We start from the raw sequence: 14,833 nt of genomic DNA on the forward strand, positions 1-14,833 counted from the left end.
ACATTTCTGTTTCAGATTTGTCTATAGACAGAGAATCAGAGACAGGGACTGGTACAGGCTCTTCAGAACATGAAGATGGAGAAAGAGAGGGAAGCCCCAAAACATCTCTGCTAGCGGGCCCACGCCTGCCTCTGCCCACAGTTTTGTTGGACCGGAAAATCGACTTGCTCCTAACGGAATGGAACAGGAATCCAGATATGCTTTTCACTATCCATCCTGTTGATGGAACCTTTCTAGTGTGGCATGTGAAGTATTTAGATGAATACACTCCAGGCATCTTTCGACAAGTTCAGGTATGGTATATTTGAAATTGTTTTATTATTTTTGATGTTAACATCGTCCTTTGCTTTAGAGCTGAACATCAGTAGGAATTCCATTTTAAGTACTTCCTATAAAATAGCTAGCATTTATTTAGGCTGAAGCTGAGTTCATACATTCTAATTTTCTTTTTTTTTTTTCTTAGGTTTCATTTTCTTCTAGGATTCCTGTTGCATTTCCATCTGGAGATGCTAGCTCCCTTAGCAAAAATATTATGATGTATGCCTGCCCTGTCTTTGTAAAAGACAGCAGCAGCAGTTCTGCACAGCAGAAAACAATGGACTTTCCAGAAAATACTCTAGCAAATAAAGGACCAAGCTTTGTCCAGGACAGCACAAATGTGAATATAATTTCTCCTGTGGTAATGATGATTTCCAAACACATAGATGGCTCTCTAAACCAGTGGGCAGTTACTTTTGCTGATAAATCAGCTTTCACTACTGTGCTAACTGTATCCCATAAGTTCAGGTACTGTGGACACCGCTTTCACCTCAATGATCTGGCCTGCCATTCTGTTTTACCATTGCTGCTGACATCTTCTCATCACAACGCTCTGTTAACTCCTGAGTCAGACACCTCCTGGGACTCCGACAGGATAAACAGGATGATGGATCCTATTAAACATAAGAGAGGTTCTTCTAAGCAGCAGCTTAAAAATGCAGCAACACGTACATTCCATGATCCAAATGCAATCTACAGTGAGCTGATTCTGTGGCGAGTAGACCCCATAGGACCTTTATCCTACACTGGAGGAGTGTCTGAGCTGGCTCGAATTAACTCTCTTCACACCTCTGCTTTCTCTAACGTAGCCTGGCTTCCAACACTCATTCCCAGCTATTGCCTTGGTGAGTATACCTGGGTGTTTCCATTTAGAGTTAACACTGTGAGCTGTAGAATTAATTTGTTAAAATAAATGACTGTTTTATTTGGAGTATATTTACATTTGGTTTTCAAAAATTTCCTTTTACTATGCAAATTAAGCATTTTTACTTTGTTGGTGGCTAAGCTCCTGCAAATCACTTACAGTGGTCTGAGTGTGTCTGCAGTCCCTGTGGATCAGCTGACACTCAGGAAATCCTTTGTGTGAGTAAGCACTCCTTGCTCCCACAGAGAACAGGATGCTGCCTTTCCCCAGTGCTTCAGGCAGCTTCCTTGAGTGCTCTCTGCATTGATGTGGTTTGCAAATGTAAGTGTGCTGATGGCTTGAGGTGCTGGTTACATGCAGCTGCAGGGGCACTGGCTTGAACAGAGCTAGTATTTGGACCACCTCAACATCAGAACTATAGGGGAAGATTTTCAGCCAAAATTGGCATTAAATTGGCTCAAATCCCTTTAATATACTGGCTTAAAACTGCTTAGGAGGTCCTGAAACAGTACTGAAGTTCTTCAGACACCAGAAGCTTACAAAAGTCCAGTTGGAACCCAGGATATTTATAAATAAATAAACTACATTAACTTTACAGAACTGCAAAGAACACTTTTTCAGAGGTCAGACTGTACAACATCTGATGTATGATGCCCTTGGCCAATTCTTCAGTTTTTGTTTTTAATTTTAGAGCTTTCCATTGCAATTAAAAAAAATTACTTCTACAAATGTTACTCTATCAAGCCACACTGATACTTATTTTCTAATTATCACAAAGATGCTCTTGTTTTAGTTTTCATCTTTATATACAGTACTAAAAACCATTTGTACTATGGGTGTAGCATTAAATTTTATACTAATGCAAACTTATAAATACATAATATATTTGATTTAAAATAAAACAAATTCATTTTCTGGGCTCTTTGTATCCCACAAAGTGTTCTAAACACAAATAATGAGCTGCATTCTTGTAGTTTGGAGAAAAATAGATATCAGAGTGTCAAGCCTGTTGTATATACTGTCGAGAAACAAAGAAAGACACTCTTACAATTTTTCATATTTTGTTCAGAACTGTAGACATATCTATTTCTCCCTCCACTTTTATGTCTGCACTTTCAACTGCAGGGCAGAAGGGAATATTCATAGAGATTAATTTTATGTAAAGAGCCTAGGGTCAATAAACAAGGAAGAAAGCTATGGCTGAATAGTTTCCCCTTAGACTCCTACCCTGAATAGTCTGTGACAACCTTAGGAATCTGGAGTTGGCTCTTGCATGCAATGCCCTGGAGGTGACAGCAAATCAAACATCACCAAAGTAAAGAATGGTAGCATTTCTTTAGGTGTACTACAGGCTAGGGCTTGTTTGAATAGTGTTTGTAAACATATATGAGTTCAGCTTAGATTGTTGACCCTTTTTCAGGAGTTCTGGGTACATTCATGAACAAGAAGGGAATTATTTCAAAGTTCAAATGATGTTGTATTAATGCACACATTTGCTTAGGTTTTTTGCTTCAATGCTTGATGAAAATTATGTTTGAAGCATGTTCACATACTGAGGATTGTAATATACTGCCTGATGCCATTGGCTGCCATCTTTTTCTTCATGAATTTTTTTGTGTCTTCTATTAGGTACCTATTGCAACTCTGCTAGTGCTTGCTTTGTTGCATCAGATGGCAAAGACCTGAGGCTCTATCAAGCTGTTGTAGATGCACGAAAGCTTCTGGATGAATTGTCTGACCCTGAATCATCTGTAAGTTCTACGTAGCAATGGTTTGGTTTGAAACTGTTAAAATACAACTAATGTAACTCACTTTCTCCCCCCTTCCAGTGGTTTGTCTTCCTTTAGTTCTGTGTGACTTTTGTGCCATTTCATGTATAGACATTATGCATTACATCTTTCATAGTTGCATGTTTTGCAGCTGTCTTTAGGCATTAGCAGAAAAAATGCAGATATTACTACTAAAAGTGTCTGCACTGAACCAAAATTTCCCATACAAGTGTCCCCAACCTGTGGCAGGTGGGAAAAGGAAAAATAGGATTTCTTAGGTTGTCCTCTCAGAAAAGGGGAGTCAAGAGCAAGAGGGAAAAGGAAAACAGAAGAGCAAGGCTGAGGTGTATCCACCTAAGTTACATCTATAAATGAGGAAAGGCAGAGATGGGTGGATATAAGGAAATCAGCTAAGGGTCATATTAGCTTTCTTTTTTCAATAACTAATTTTTTCACTCTTTTTATCTTTCATTTCTGTGACTTTAGGAAAAGTAAAGCCTGACCTTGTACTGTTATTGTACAAAGAAACACATCTTTAATTTTTTCCCATTCTTCTGTTATTTCATCTTGCAAGACAGGGCCTGTCATTATTCAGATCAGTCTGAAGAATCTGTTCTAGGAGCAGTGACTATGAACATTCCAGCAAAAATCAATAGAGCTTTCAGCTTATATATAAGCTGTACTGAAGGTGTTTTCTACATGTTGTGACAAAAGCTTGAAAGAGAAGTGAAAGGGTATATTGTTTCTCATTGCACAGACACATTATGTGGTGTTATGTAAGGATAAATCTTTAAATTAGCAATATTTAGCTTCCATAAAAACGGGTGTTTCATCCCCATGAAGAGCTACTGACTCACAACAGTGCACATGCTTTGATAAATACATTATTCATGAGTGTCAAAGTGACAACTGCAAGAACTCTGTTATGGTTTGTGCCAACAAGAAAAAATTGAAGCGTCAGTTTATCATAAGCAACTGCAATTTTCTTCTGTCCAAAAGAAAAATATACTAATTCTACTCATTTTTCTCTGTTTCAGAAACTTATTGGGGAGGTGTTTAATATTGTGAGCCAACAATCTACTGCTCGACCAGGATGTATCATTGAGCTCGATGCAATAACTAACAAAGTAAATAAATGGTTGACTCTCTAGAGTATCCCATAAGGGTGTTTAATAACTTTGTTGTTAATTAGCCTAACCTGTTGAAAAGACATAGAAGAGATTACATTTTTCTAGGGTGACAATGACTGTATTGAATTTTTGTGAATACTGAGGTACCTTGAGCATTTTACTAAGCCAACTTTTTGTTAGCTGCTAAGAGCTCAAAGTTCATTTTTAGAGTAAAGCTATCTTTTCTAAGCATAATTATTGAAGAAAACAAAACTTTACTAAAGAATGGTTTCCATGGTATCATAATTTAAAGGAAATAATTACAATCCCCTCAAACCAGAAAAAAAAAATTAATTTTAAATAATTTTTAACAGCCCAAACCTAAGAATTAGATCTAACTATCCAAAATGTAAGAATGATAGCCAGGTATGACTTCAAGCTTTTTGTGTTTGTATTGTAAAATAAATTTATTAATTAACACAGCTATACTTCTCAATCAATGAGCAGGTAGGATAATTGAACCTTCTTTTTACTCAGTTCTTTTCATGATATATATGATATATGCTCCAGTGCTCTTTTCTAGAGCATAGAAAAGAGCAGTTTTAGCACTGTTTCGCAGCTTGCAGAAACAGTGAGTTTTACCAATTTTAATTAGAAAACTATGGTGTTTGGACATTTATAAATAACTATTTCTATATTGTCAATAAATTTCTGTGTCTTTTATGTATCAGTAACATAAAATCTTCAATTTTAAGTTCAGATTTACAAAACATTTTCCTATAATTTTTATAAATGAGTACAAGGAATACAATCTTGTTTCTCTGGAAAAAAAAAATGTGTTTTGCTGCATCACTTTGCCATCACTCTATTTTGGGGATATATTTTTCCTTACCAGCAGGGAAGGATTTCACCATGAGCAGCCTTCTCTGTAGCAAGGTAGAGTTACTGCAAAGAAATATGTTGCTGTCAGAAAAGACAGATGTTAAGATATCTGAGAGAAGGAAAATCTGCAATTTGTTCCCTTTTCAGATTTCCCAAGCAATTCGCTGCAGACATGTCCTTCCACTAAAGTGGAATAAAAGTCTGAGACTTCTTGCCACTGTTATTTATTCAACTCCAAAGAAATAAAAATGAGTCAGATACTAATTCATCTGTCAATAACTGCAGCAGAAGTGTTATTACAGATTTTGTCTGTCCTGGCAGACCTTGGTGAAATTGTTTCAATATACAAATGATGAGTTCTAGAACATGCTGTTCATAATATGAAAGGAAAATATTTGGTTTTTCTGATGATAACTTTAAACTTTATAAAAGGAAGTCTTCCTCATTGGTGCCTAGATTGCATAGAGGAAATAATTAATTGCATTAATACTAAATATTGCTGTACTGTTCTGGAAGCATAACAGTTGCTCAATGTTTCAGTGTGGCTCAAACACACAATTGCTTCATGTCTTCCAAGAAGACTTCATTTTGGGATACAAACCACATAAGGAGGATGCAGAAGGGAAGGAAACTGAGATATTTTTCCAGCCATCACAAGGTATAGCATGAACTATAACTAATATGAATTAAATTGGTAGCAAAAAATGTTTTCCAGGAATACTAAAATCTGGCTGGCATGTGGTAATTTACTTTTAAATGAGAATCTGTAAAATTTAGTGAAATGGCTGTCATGTATTGCTCATATGAATTGTTGCTAAATGGTGTTAAACAAAGACTTTCTAATTGCTTAGAGTGAAACAGCTTATATGACAAAGTACATTTTTCAAAGTGTTTATGTCGTATATAAAATTTGAACAGAATAGAAGCACATTTTCTGCATCATTTGGTAGTTGCAGGTAATGATGGCAATATATCTGGCTTTCAAGTTAACACAATGGAAAGTCACTGGAAGGTTGGGTAGTAGACTTAAAACTTCAAAAGAAAAAGGGAGACAGGTAGAAGAGTCTTTATAATTTGGCAAAATAGTTCAAACTGAATGGAAAGGCGAGTATCTAATAAATTAGATTTGCCATTAATACTCAGATTGTCTGTAAGTCAGTATTTTGTTTTATAATCTAACCATTTATTTCAAAGATGAAAATGGCTATTTTATTGTCAGTTTTTAGACAATCTTTTGCTATGGAAAAACTATTTAGGTTAAATATAAATTTCATGAGCCTATATCAATATATATGTTTATATATTAGATATATGATATGTAAATTACAGGGTATCGTCCACCACCTTTCTCAGAGAAGTTCTACCTGGTAGTAATTGAAAAAGATAGTAGTGGCTGTTCTGTTCTTCAAATGTGGCATCTTCATCTCAAATCTGTCCAAGCCTGTTTAGGTGAGTGAGTGATGGTAATTTTCTTAGACATTTCTATCATATTACTTAAGATAAAACAAATTTTGGTTGTTTATTATAAAACAAATTGTATCGCCTTTGCCCAGCAGAAGCCTAAAAATCAAGAATCTTCAGAATAATATATCAATGTCATAGAAGCAATAAACTTCCTTACAAATATTGATTGCATTTTATACTACTAACAATATTAAAATGTGTTGATGGGATAAGTAATGTACTTAGGCAGTGGCTTCTTTACTTCAAACTATCAGTATTTCAGAATGTTATGGATGTCTTAAATGAATAGTCACAGCATGCAATAAAACTGACACAGCATGCACACATCATATAATTATTTTGTGTGCAACTTGAGCTCTTATAAAAACAAATAAATTTGATTATCAGATATTAATGCTTTGTCCTTACAAACAATTTTTTAACACTTCTTGCATTTTTTAATATAGCAAAATCAACTGAAACATCTTCAGCAGATAATAAGCTTAGTGTACCTGAGCAGAAGACTCTGGATTCTTCTCCAGATGTATCACCTGGCATAAGTCCCATACCACGATCTTCATCAATTGCAAACCTTCAGACTGCCAGTAAACTCATTCTCAGCTCCAGACTTGTGTATAGCCAACCCCTGGATCTTCCTGTTGGTGTGGAAGTAGTAAGAGCAACTCCTTCAGCAGGTAACTTTTACAATTTTTGCTCTACAGTTGGTCCACTGATTTATCTCCTAGTTTATAGAATTGTATCTCCCCAGCCCGTAAGATTCTGATTTACTGATACAGAAAACACAAAGGAGTGAAAAGGTGCTTTCAAATCATCATGCCCATGTCACGTTACTCGTCTGTAAATGTATCAAGTCCCCACAGCAACACTGTTCCTGAAACTTACCACTCTAATAGTCGGAAATGTAATTTTTAGTCTCAATCTATTAATAAAGAGTTTATACCCAGGTGCTCATTTGCCAGCATTCCAGTGTTTGATATATAGTGGGTTTTTTACCTGATGCACTTACCCCTTCTTCTGTTTGTCTTTGTATTCCTCTCATTGTTCTAAGAGCCCTTCTCTGAATTAGTTCAGTTCCAGTTTATCTTCTTTAAATAGTGAGCAGAAATGCAGATAATAGGAGATGCCCAAGCTGCAAGACTGTTACCAGCTCTGATAGTATTTGCCCTTATCCAAATCCAAATTAAAAAAATAACACCAGGTTGTAAAGTTTTCTAGCAGTAGGTAGACAGTGTTACGCCTGCCTTAATCATATAGGCATTCTACTGTGTATTACTAAAAGTAAATATGTTTGTTCTGACTTCAGGTCACTTGAGTTCCTCATCCATATACCCTGTCTGCCTCGCACCGTATTTGATAGTAACGTCCTGTTCGGACAACAGAGTGCGGTTCTGGAGATGCACTGTAGAGACTGACCTGAACAGCAGAACTGAGGAGAAGGAGACCTACCACTGGAGAAAATGGCCTTTAATGAATGATGAAGGGGAAGACAACAGCAGTACAGTGAGCATAGTAGGAAGGCCGGTTGCTGTTAGCTGTTCTTACACAGGACGTCTTGCAGTAGCATACAAACAGCCCATACAGCATAATGGCTTTGTTTCCAAAGAATTTTCCATGCATGTTTGTATACTTGAATGTGAGTCTACTGGAGGATCAGAGTGGGTTTTGGAACAGACAATTCATCTGGATGATTTAGTTAAGGTTGGAAGTGTACTTGACTCAAGGGTCAGCGTGGATAGTAATTTATTTGTTTACAGTAAGTCAGATGCTTTTTTGAATAAAGACAAATACCTGGTGCCCAGTATCAAGCATTTGGTGCATTTGGACTGGGTTTCAAAAGAAGATGGTTCACATATACTGACAGTTGGAGTGGGTGCCAACATCTTCATGTATGGAAGGCTTTCAGGGATTGTTACAGATCAAACCAGCAGCAAAGAGGGAGTAGCTGTCATCACCCTGCCACTAGGAGGGAGCATAAAACAAGGTGTGAAGTCAAAGTGGGTGTTGCTGAGGTCCATTGATTTGGTTTCATCCGTGGATGGCACTCCTTCCCTGCCTGTGTCTCTGTCCTGGGTGAGAGATGGAATACTGGTGGTGGGAATGGACTGTGAAATGCACGTTTATGCCCAGTGGAAACATGCGGTCAAGTTTGGTAATGGAGAAAGCGACGTTTTTCCTTCTGAAGACTCAACAGCACAAGATCCATTCAAAACAAGCGCAGTAGTGAAGAAGACCAGTGTAATTGATGGGGCAGGTATTGTGGATGATGTTTTTGGCACCCCAACTGTAATTCAGGATGGGGGCCTCTTTGAAGCGGCTCATGTTCTTTCACCTACTCTACCCCAGTATCATCCAACACAGTTGTTAGAACTGATGGACCTGGGTAAGGTTCGCCGAGCCAAAGCCATTCTGTCACATTTAGTTAAATGCATTGCAGGAGAAGTTGCAATAGTCAAAGACACAGAAGCTGGAGAAGGGACTGGTCCTAAACGCCATCTTTCTCGCACCATCAGTGTGAGTGGCAGCACTGCCAAGGACACCATTACTGCTGGGAAAGATGGGACTCGAGACTACACAGAGATAGACTCGATTCCCCCACTGCCACTGTATGCACTGCTTGCTGCAGATCAGGATGCCACCTATGTTGCTGAAGAAACTTCTAAAATACCTCAGGGCTCTGAAGACCATGCAAAGAGAAAAACAGAGGATCAGTACTCGGATCTGTTCCAGATTCAGCCTGTTACAACTGAAGACTTTATAGATTTTGAGCCTGAAAAGAGGGAGAGTAAATCCAAAGTTATTAATCTGTCACAGTATGGGCCAACTTACTTTGGCCGAGAACACGCCAGTGTCCTTTCAAGCCACCTGATGCACTCAAGTTTGCCAGGCCTCACTCGACTGGAGCAGATGTTCCTTGTAGCTTTGGCAGACACTGTGGCCACAACAAGCACTGAACTAGATGAGAACAGAGATAAGAATTACTCAGGTTAGTAACTGACCTATTATTGAATTGACATTCTTCTCAGCAAAGGTAAATTAGTCCTTGGGTATTTTGGGATAACAACGCTGAAAGCTAGCATCACTTATTCAGGTTAGATACATCAGGAAAGAAAAATAGATGTAAGTAAGAGCTTGTAGTTCATACATAGTAAATAACTTGTAGTTCAGGTTCTCAGCAGCCTTAATATACATTCCTCACACACTGTTATGATAACTTGTCTCTATGCCTGCTGTAGTCAGCTGCATGTTTAAAAGTGTGTTTCTATGGCACAGGAAGAGATACCTTGGATGAATGTGGCCTCCGGTACCTGCTGGCCATGCGCCTGCACACCTGCCTGCTGACATCCCTGCCTCCCCTGTACCGCGTCCAGCTGCTCCACCAAGGTAACCCTCACAGCATCTGCTTACCTTTCATTTATAATGTTACATTTCTTTTCTCTGCATATTAATTTTCTATTTCATTAAGGCCATTATCTTGTAAAGGCTTGGTGTAGGCTTCCTTACATACACTGTAAATAGCAAAAAAATTATAGCTCTAGAGTAGAAGATTCTGGCCTATCCAGTTTCAGGTATGCATAAATTGCCCAAACAGATAAAACACAGATTGGATATGTAATTCATTGTTTCCTTACATGAGCATGGGTTTATTTTAAAGAAGATTTTATTATTTTCATCACAGCAGGGTTGGGGTTTTTTTGCTTAATCTGAGTAAATGTTGTTGTGGAATAACAAAAGTTATTTCACAATAAAAGCAAAGAAGTTACCACCTAAAGAGCAGAGAGAAAGGTTTCTGGCCCAAAATGGGTCTGCTTCTGTGATAACAGAATATTTTTCCTTCGGTCCTTCAACGTATAAATCTTACATAGTTTTGAATGGGGTACTGAAAAATTATGAAAGAAGTACAGAGGAGAGGACATCCCTAACAAGCAAAAAGATACTTCAGCTGTTCCTTTAAAAGCTCTACTTCCTTTTGAGGGAATCAGTCTCTCTCAGATGTACCCAGTTCTTGGGTTGGAGGCCCCACTTTGCATCCCTGAAATATTCCATTTACTTATTAGCAACTCTTAGTCTTCTGAATTGTATCGGTTTATGTTATTGTTTAGGCCTGTCAACTTGCCATTTTGCATGGGCTTTCCATTCTGAGGCTGAGGAGGAGTTGATCAATATGATTCCTGCTATCCAGAAGGGAGACCCACAGTGGTCTGAGCTGAGAGCTGTGGGCATTGGTTGGTGGGTCAGGAATATCAACACTCTCCGAAGGTGCATTGAGAAGGTACTATTTACTGGTTACAGATTCTAGCTCCATGCTGTTAGATGTGCCTACTATACTAAATTTCCAAGCCATCTAATCTAAAAATACATTTTTAAATGTTACAGTTTATTCAAAGAATCCAGGAGCAAAACAATTATCTAGTACTCCAAATCCAATTACATGAGAGTCCTATGTAAAACCCAAACAGTATTCATTCAAGAAATACTGTTATTAGCTTAAGTATTTTTAAGTAATGGATTGCCAGAGGAATTTCACCTAATAGTATGACTTACTGTAACAATTTTAAGTAAAATATTTTCATTTGCGCATTGCTAATGTCCCACTGTGCTTGAGAGGGGTTGCTATCTGCAATAGTGCTGTATTTCTCACTCTTTAAAGCATTTGCAGCGTAGAGCTCTGTTAGATAGGAATAAAACATTCTCACAAATTACTTTGCTGCTTTGTAGAGATAACACAGTCTACCTTGCCCTCCTCTGTGACAAAGAACAGAGATTATTTAGCTAACAGCAACTTTTATATTTTCATCAATAATAGTAGGCTTTGTTCACTACAGGTTGCAAAAGCTTCATTCCAGAGGAACAATGATGCCTTAGATGCTGCACTTTTTTACCTTGCTATGAAGAAAAAGGCAGTGGTGTGGGGTCTGTTTAGGTGAGTTCTGCTGACTTGAAGTTTGATTAAATCTTAATTGAACCAGGAATGCAAAGCAGAACTCATTCAAGAGTAGAGTTTAATTTCAAGTAATGTTGTTCAAGTGATAGTATGCTAAGGCACATAATAAATAGCTCTATACATTGCATTTCTTTATACAGATCCCAGCATGATGAAAAGATGACTGCCTTTTTCAGCCACAACTTCAATGAAGACCGATGGCGTAAAGCTGCTTTAAAAAATGCTTTTGCTTTGTTGGGAAAACAACGTTTTGAGCAGTCAGCTGCATTTTTCTTGCTAGCAGGTTCACTAAAAGATGCTATAGAGGTATCTGCTTTTGAGAAATTAAGTTTCAATTTCTAATTTGACCTATGTTACTGCATCCTTACAAGCTGTCCTCTGATTAAGTTTTCACAATTTGTGGCAGCAGAAATGGGATGGTATGTCCACTCAGGACCCCCTTTTGCCCTGCACAAAGGGGGTCCTGAGTGGACATACCATCCCGTTTACCTCCACACTACTGTGAAAAGCAACTGGGAAGCTGATTTGAAGGCCAGAATAATTGTTCATATACCATTTCTCAGTGAAAGTACTCTTGGGAGTACTTGGAACTGTGGCCCTTCTGGCAAAACTTTGTTTGAACTACACAGTTAAGTTGTAGCACTCTGTTCAGCCTCGAGCTATTCTGCACGACCTCTTGGTACAACATTAAGTAAAAAAAAGAAGTCAAGAGTTCTCTTGTGAAGCAGTTCTGGGATCCCTTTTTAGTGAAGCTATGATGCTGCTTGCCACAAGGGAGGTGGGAGCTGTGAGAAGGATCTAAGCACTAAGCTAAGACTATCTCTCAGGAGAGGATGGGGTTTAGAGAACCTTTAGAATATCTGCCTATTTATTTTCAGTATGTTTGTCTTCACTTGAGAATGTATTTTCCTTAGAGATGTAATTCTACACAAGATGGTGTGAAAAATATCTTACCAGTGACATAATAACATGAAAGCTGGAGAGTGTGATTATTCTACTAGATGAACTAAAAATAGACATCCTTATCTTCTGCCATATTAATTTTTTGATGCTATGTACTGCTATGCATATTAAAATTCCTAAAATAGAGAAAAGTACACCTCTTTCCAAACAGAAGAAAATAGTACTTGGATATTTATCACTTACCACATTTTTAACCTGAAGATTAATTTACACTTCAAAGAACAGATAAGAGGAGAAAAAAATGTCTGTTCTGAATATATTGCTATTCACTTTATTTTATAGAACTCCCCTTATAAAACAATCTTTTCCCCAATGCTTATCATAGGTGTGCCTTGAGAAAATGGAAGACATCCAGTTGGCCATGGTCATTGCTCGTTTGTATGAATCAGAGTTTGAAACCTCTGTCACATACACCTCCATTCTCTATGAAAAGATTTTGGGTTGCCAGAAGGATGGAACTGGATTCAGCTGTACTAAGTTGCATTCTGATCCATTTCTGAGAAGCATTGCATACTGGATAATGAAAGATTACACACGAGCACTGGATACATTATTGGAACAAACACCCAAAGATGATGATGAAAACCCAGGTAAGGGAAAAAATATTAATCTGATAGGGCAAACATGCTAAGAAAAAGAAGAGAGGGTCATCAATCCCCTAACACCAAACTTAGTTCCTGCTGTCAGCTAAGCTCAGGAGAGCTGTCTTTGTTTGGCACTTCCACACAATACTTTTCTAGTAATGAATGCTGGTTGGTCTTTTTTCTAGTGGACTTAAATTATTATTCTTAATTCTAGGAATTAGCAGTATTGTAGCAGGATTTCCCATCCCATCTATTCAAGATTCATGTTAAGTGACAGGTGGCCACATAGGTTTCATATCCCCTACAGGAATTTCCTTGGGGAAATCTCTACCTAGATGATCATCTCAGCTGCCTTATAGCTTAGCTAAGTGCAATGTAATTGCAAGGCAAATGATAGAATTTGTATCTTTCTGCTCATCCAGCTCATACCTGTATTCTTTTTGTGGGGAATAAGTAATTATTTCATTTTATTTTGATAACTAGACCCAACATTATCTTTGTGTGTTTTGATAAATCTCTAATGCAGGAAATAACTGCAAAACAGAATAATACCATCTAAAAGGCATTTTCAATGGATGTCATATCTGTTTAATTCCTCAGTTATTGTCAAGTCTTGCAATCCTGTGGTGTTCAGTTTCTACAACTATCTTCGGACCCACCCTTTGCTCATCCGAAGATACTTCAGCTCACCAGAAGGAACTCTCGCCACCTTAGGTCTAAAAACTGAGAAAAGCTTTGTTGACAAAATTAATCTTATAGAAAGAAAATTATTCTTCACTACTGCAAATGCTCATTTTAAAGTAGGCTGCCCTGTACTAGCCCTTGAAGTCCTTTCCAAAATTCCAAAAATAAGAAAAAAGTCACCTCTAGCTGGAGAAAAAGATTCATCCAGTCCTTCAATCCAGGCTGATGTTTCAGATTCCAAAGCCCTACAGGATGGTGCTGGAAGTGGTGATATAGACTGGTCAAAACCCATTTCAACTTCCTTTGCTTTGGAGAGCACTGTTGAATCTTCAGCACAATTTGACTGGAGTCAGCCAGCAGTAAAATTTGAAGATGAGCCCCTTACTCTTGACTGGGGTGAAGACAAAAATGGATCAGATGAAGATGACAAGGACGTTGGGATAATGATGAAAAAGTCTGATTCTAAGAGTGAAGATGAGAGGACCTCAGACACCAGCATGGCTCAAACACCACATGGGGAGGTTTCTGAGGCGGGAGACACTGAGGTTGATGTTATTGCTGAGCAACTGAAATTCAGAGCCTGTTTGAAAATCCTTATGACTGAACTAAGGACTTTGGCTACAGGTTATGAAGTGGATGGAGGAAAGCTCAGATTTCAGCTGTACAACTGGCTGGAAAAAGAGATTGCTGCTATGCATGAAATATGCAACCATGACACAGGGGACAAAGACTACTGTAAAACATATACCAAAGTAAATGGGGATCTGCTTGACCCCGAAGATATCATGGACAAGCCAGACATTGGCTCGTACGAACGGCACCAGATCGAAAGGCGCAGGTTACAGGCAAAGCGAGAGCACGCTGAGAGACGCAAGTGGTGGCTGCAGAAGAACCAAGCTCTGCTCAGAGTTTTCCTCAGTTATTGTAGTCTCCATGGGGCACAAGGTGGAGGTTTAGCATCTGTAAGGATGGAGCTGAAGTTCTTGCTGCAGGAGTCACAGCAGGTAAAGCAAATTCAAAATTCGTTTCTGCTGATGAATGTGAACAGTTCTAGACTGTCAGTTATGTCAAATGCATGAGTTTGTGCCTAGATAGATCCTGCTAATGTTCTGTAAATCTAGTGGTGATTATAATGTTCCTGGAGAAAGAGCTTGCTATTTAAGTGTGCTGCTTTTCCCAATATGGAATATTTGGTTCTGAAGAATCTGCTATGTGATCTCTCCACACTTCCTAATGAACTAAATGAAAATATT

General features: G+C 38.1%; 1 protein-coding gene across 2 annotated transcripts in view; it reads left to right on the forward strand.

Moving 5' to 3' along the window:
- Positions 1-14,833, forward strand: part of DMXL2 (Dmx like 2) — a 47,635-nt gene that overhangs the window by 16,044 nt on the left and 16,758 nt on the right. For both annotated transcript variants that reach the window (XM_071441505.1, XM_071441507.1), the window contains exons 11-24: positions 16-293; positions 464-1,163; positions 2,813-2,934; positions 3,990-4,079; positions 5,484-5,601; positions 6,273-6,392; positions 6,854-7,081; positions 7,711-9,390; positions 9,678-9,788; positions 10,508-10,677; positions 11,231-11,328; positions 11,490-11,655; positions 12,638-12,902; positions 13,497-14,584. In XM_071441505.1, the coding sequence (XP_071297606.1) occupies positions 16-293; positions 464-1,163; positions 2,813-2,934; positions 3,990-4,079; positions 5,484-5,601; positions 6,273-6,392; positions 6,854-7,081; positions 7,711-9,390; positions 9,678-9,788; positions 10,508-10,677; positions 11,231-11,328; positions 11,490-11,655; positions 12,638-12,902; positions 13,497-14,584 (5,234 nt within the window). The remainder of the gene's footprint in view (positions 1-15; positions 294-463; positions 1,164-2,812; positions 2,935-3,989; positions 4,080-5,483; positions 5,602-6,272; positions 6,393-6,853; positions 7,082-7,710; positions 9,391-9,677; positions 9,789-10,507; positions 10,678-11,230; positions 11,329-11,489; positions 11,656-12,637; positions 12,903-13,496; positions 14,585-14,833) is intronic.

Source organism: Agelaius tricolor, unplaced genomic scaffold (genome assembly GCF_023055355.1).
Source record: "Agelaius tricolor isolate 1412-34295 unplaced genomic scaffold, bAgeTri1.0.p SCAF_16, whole genome shotgun sequence".
Classification (NCBI taxonomy): Eukaryota; Metazoa; Chordata; class Aves; order Passeriformes; family Icteridae; genus Agelaius; species Agelaius tricolor.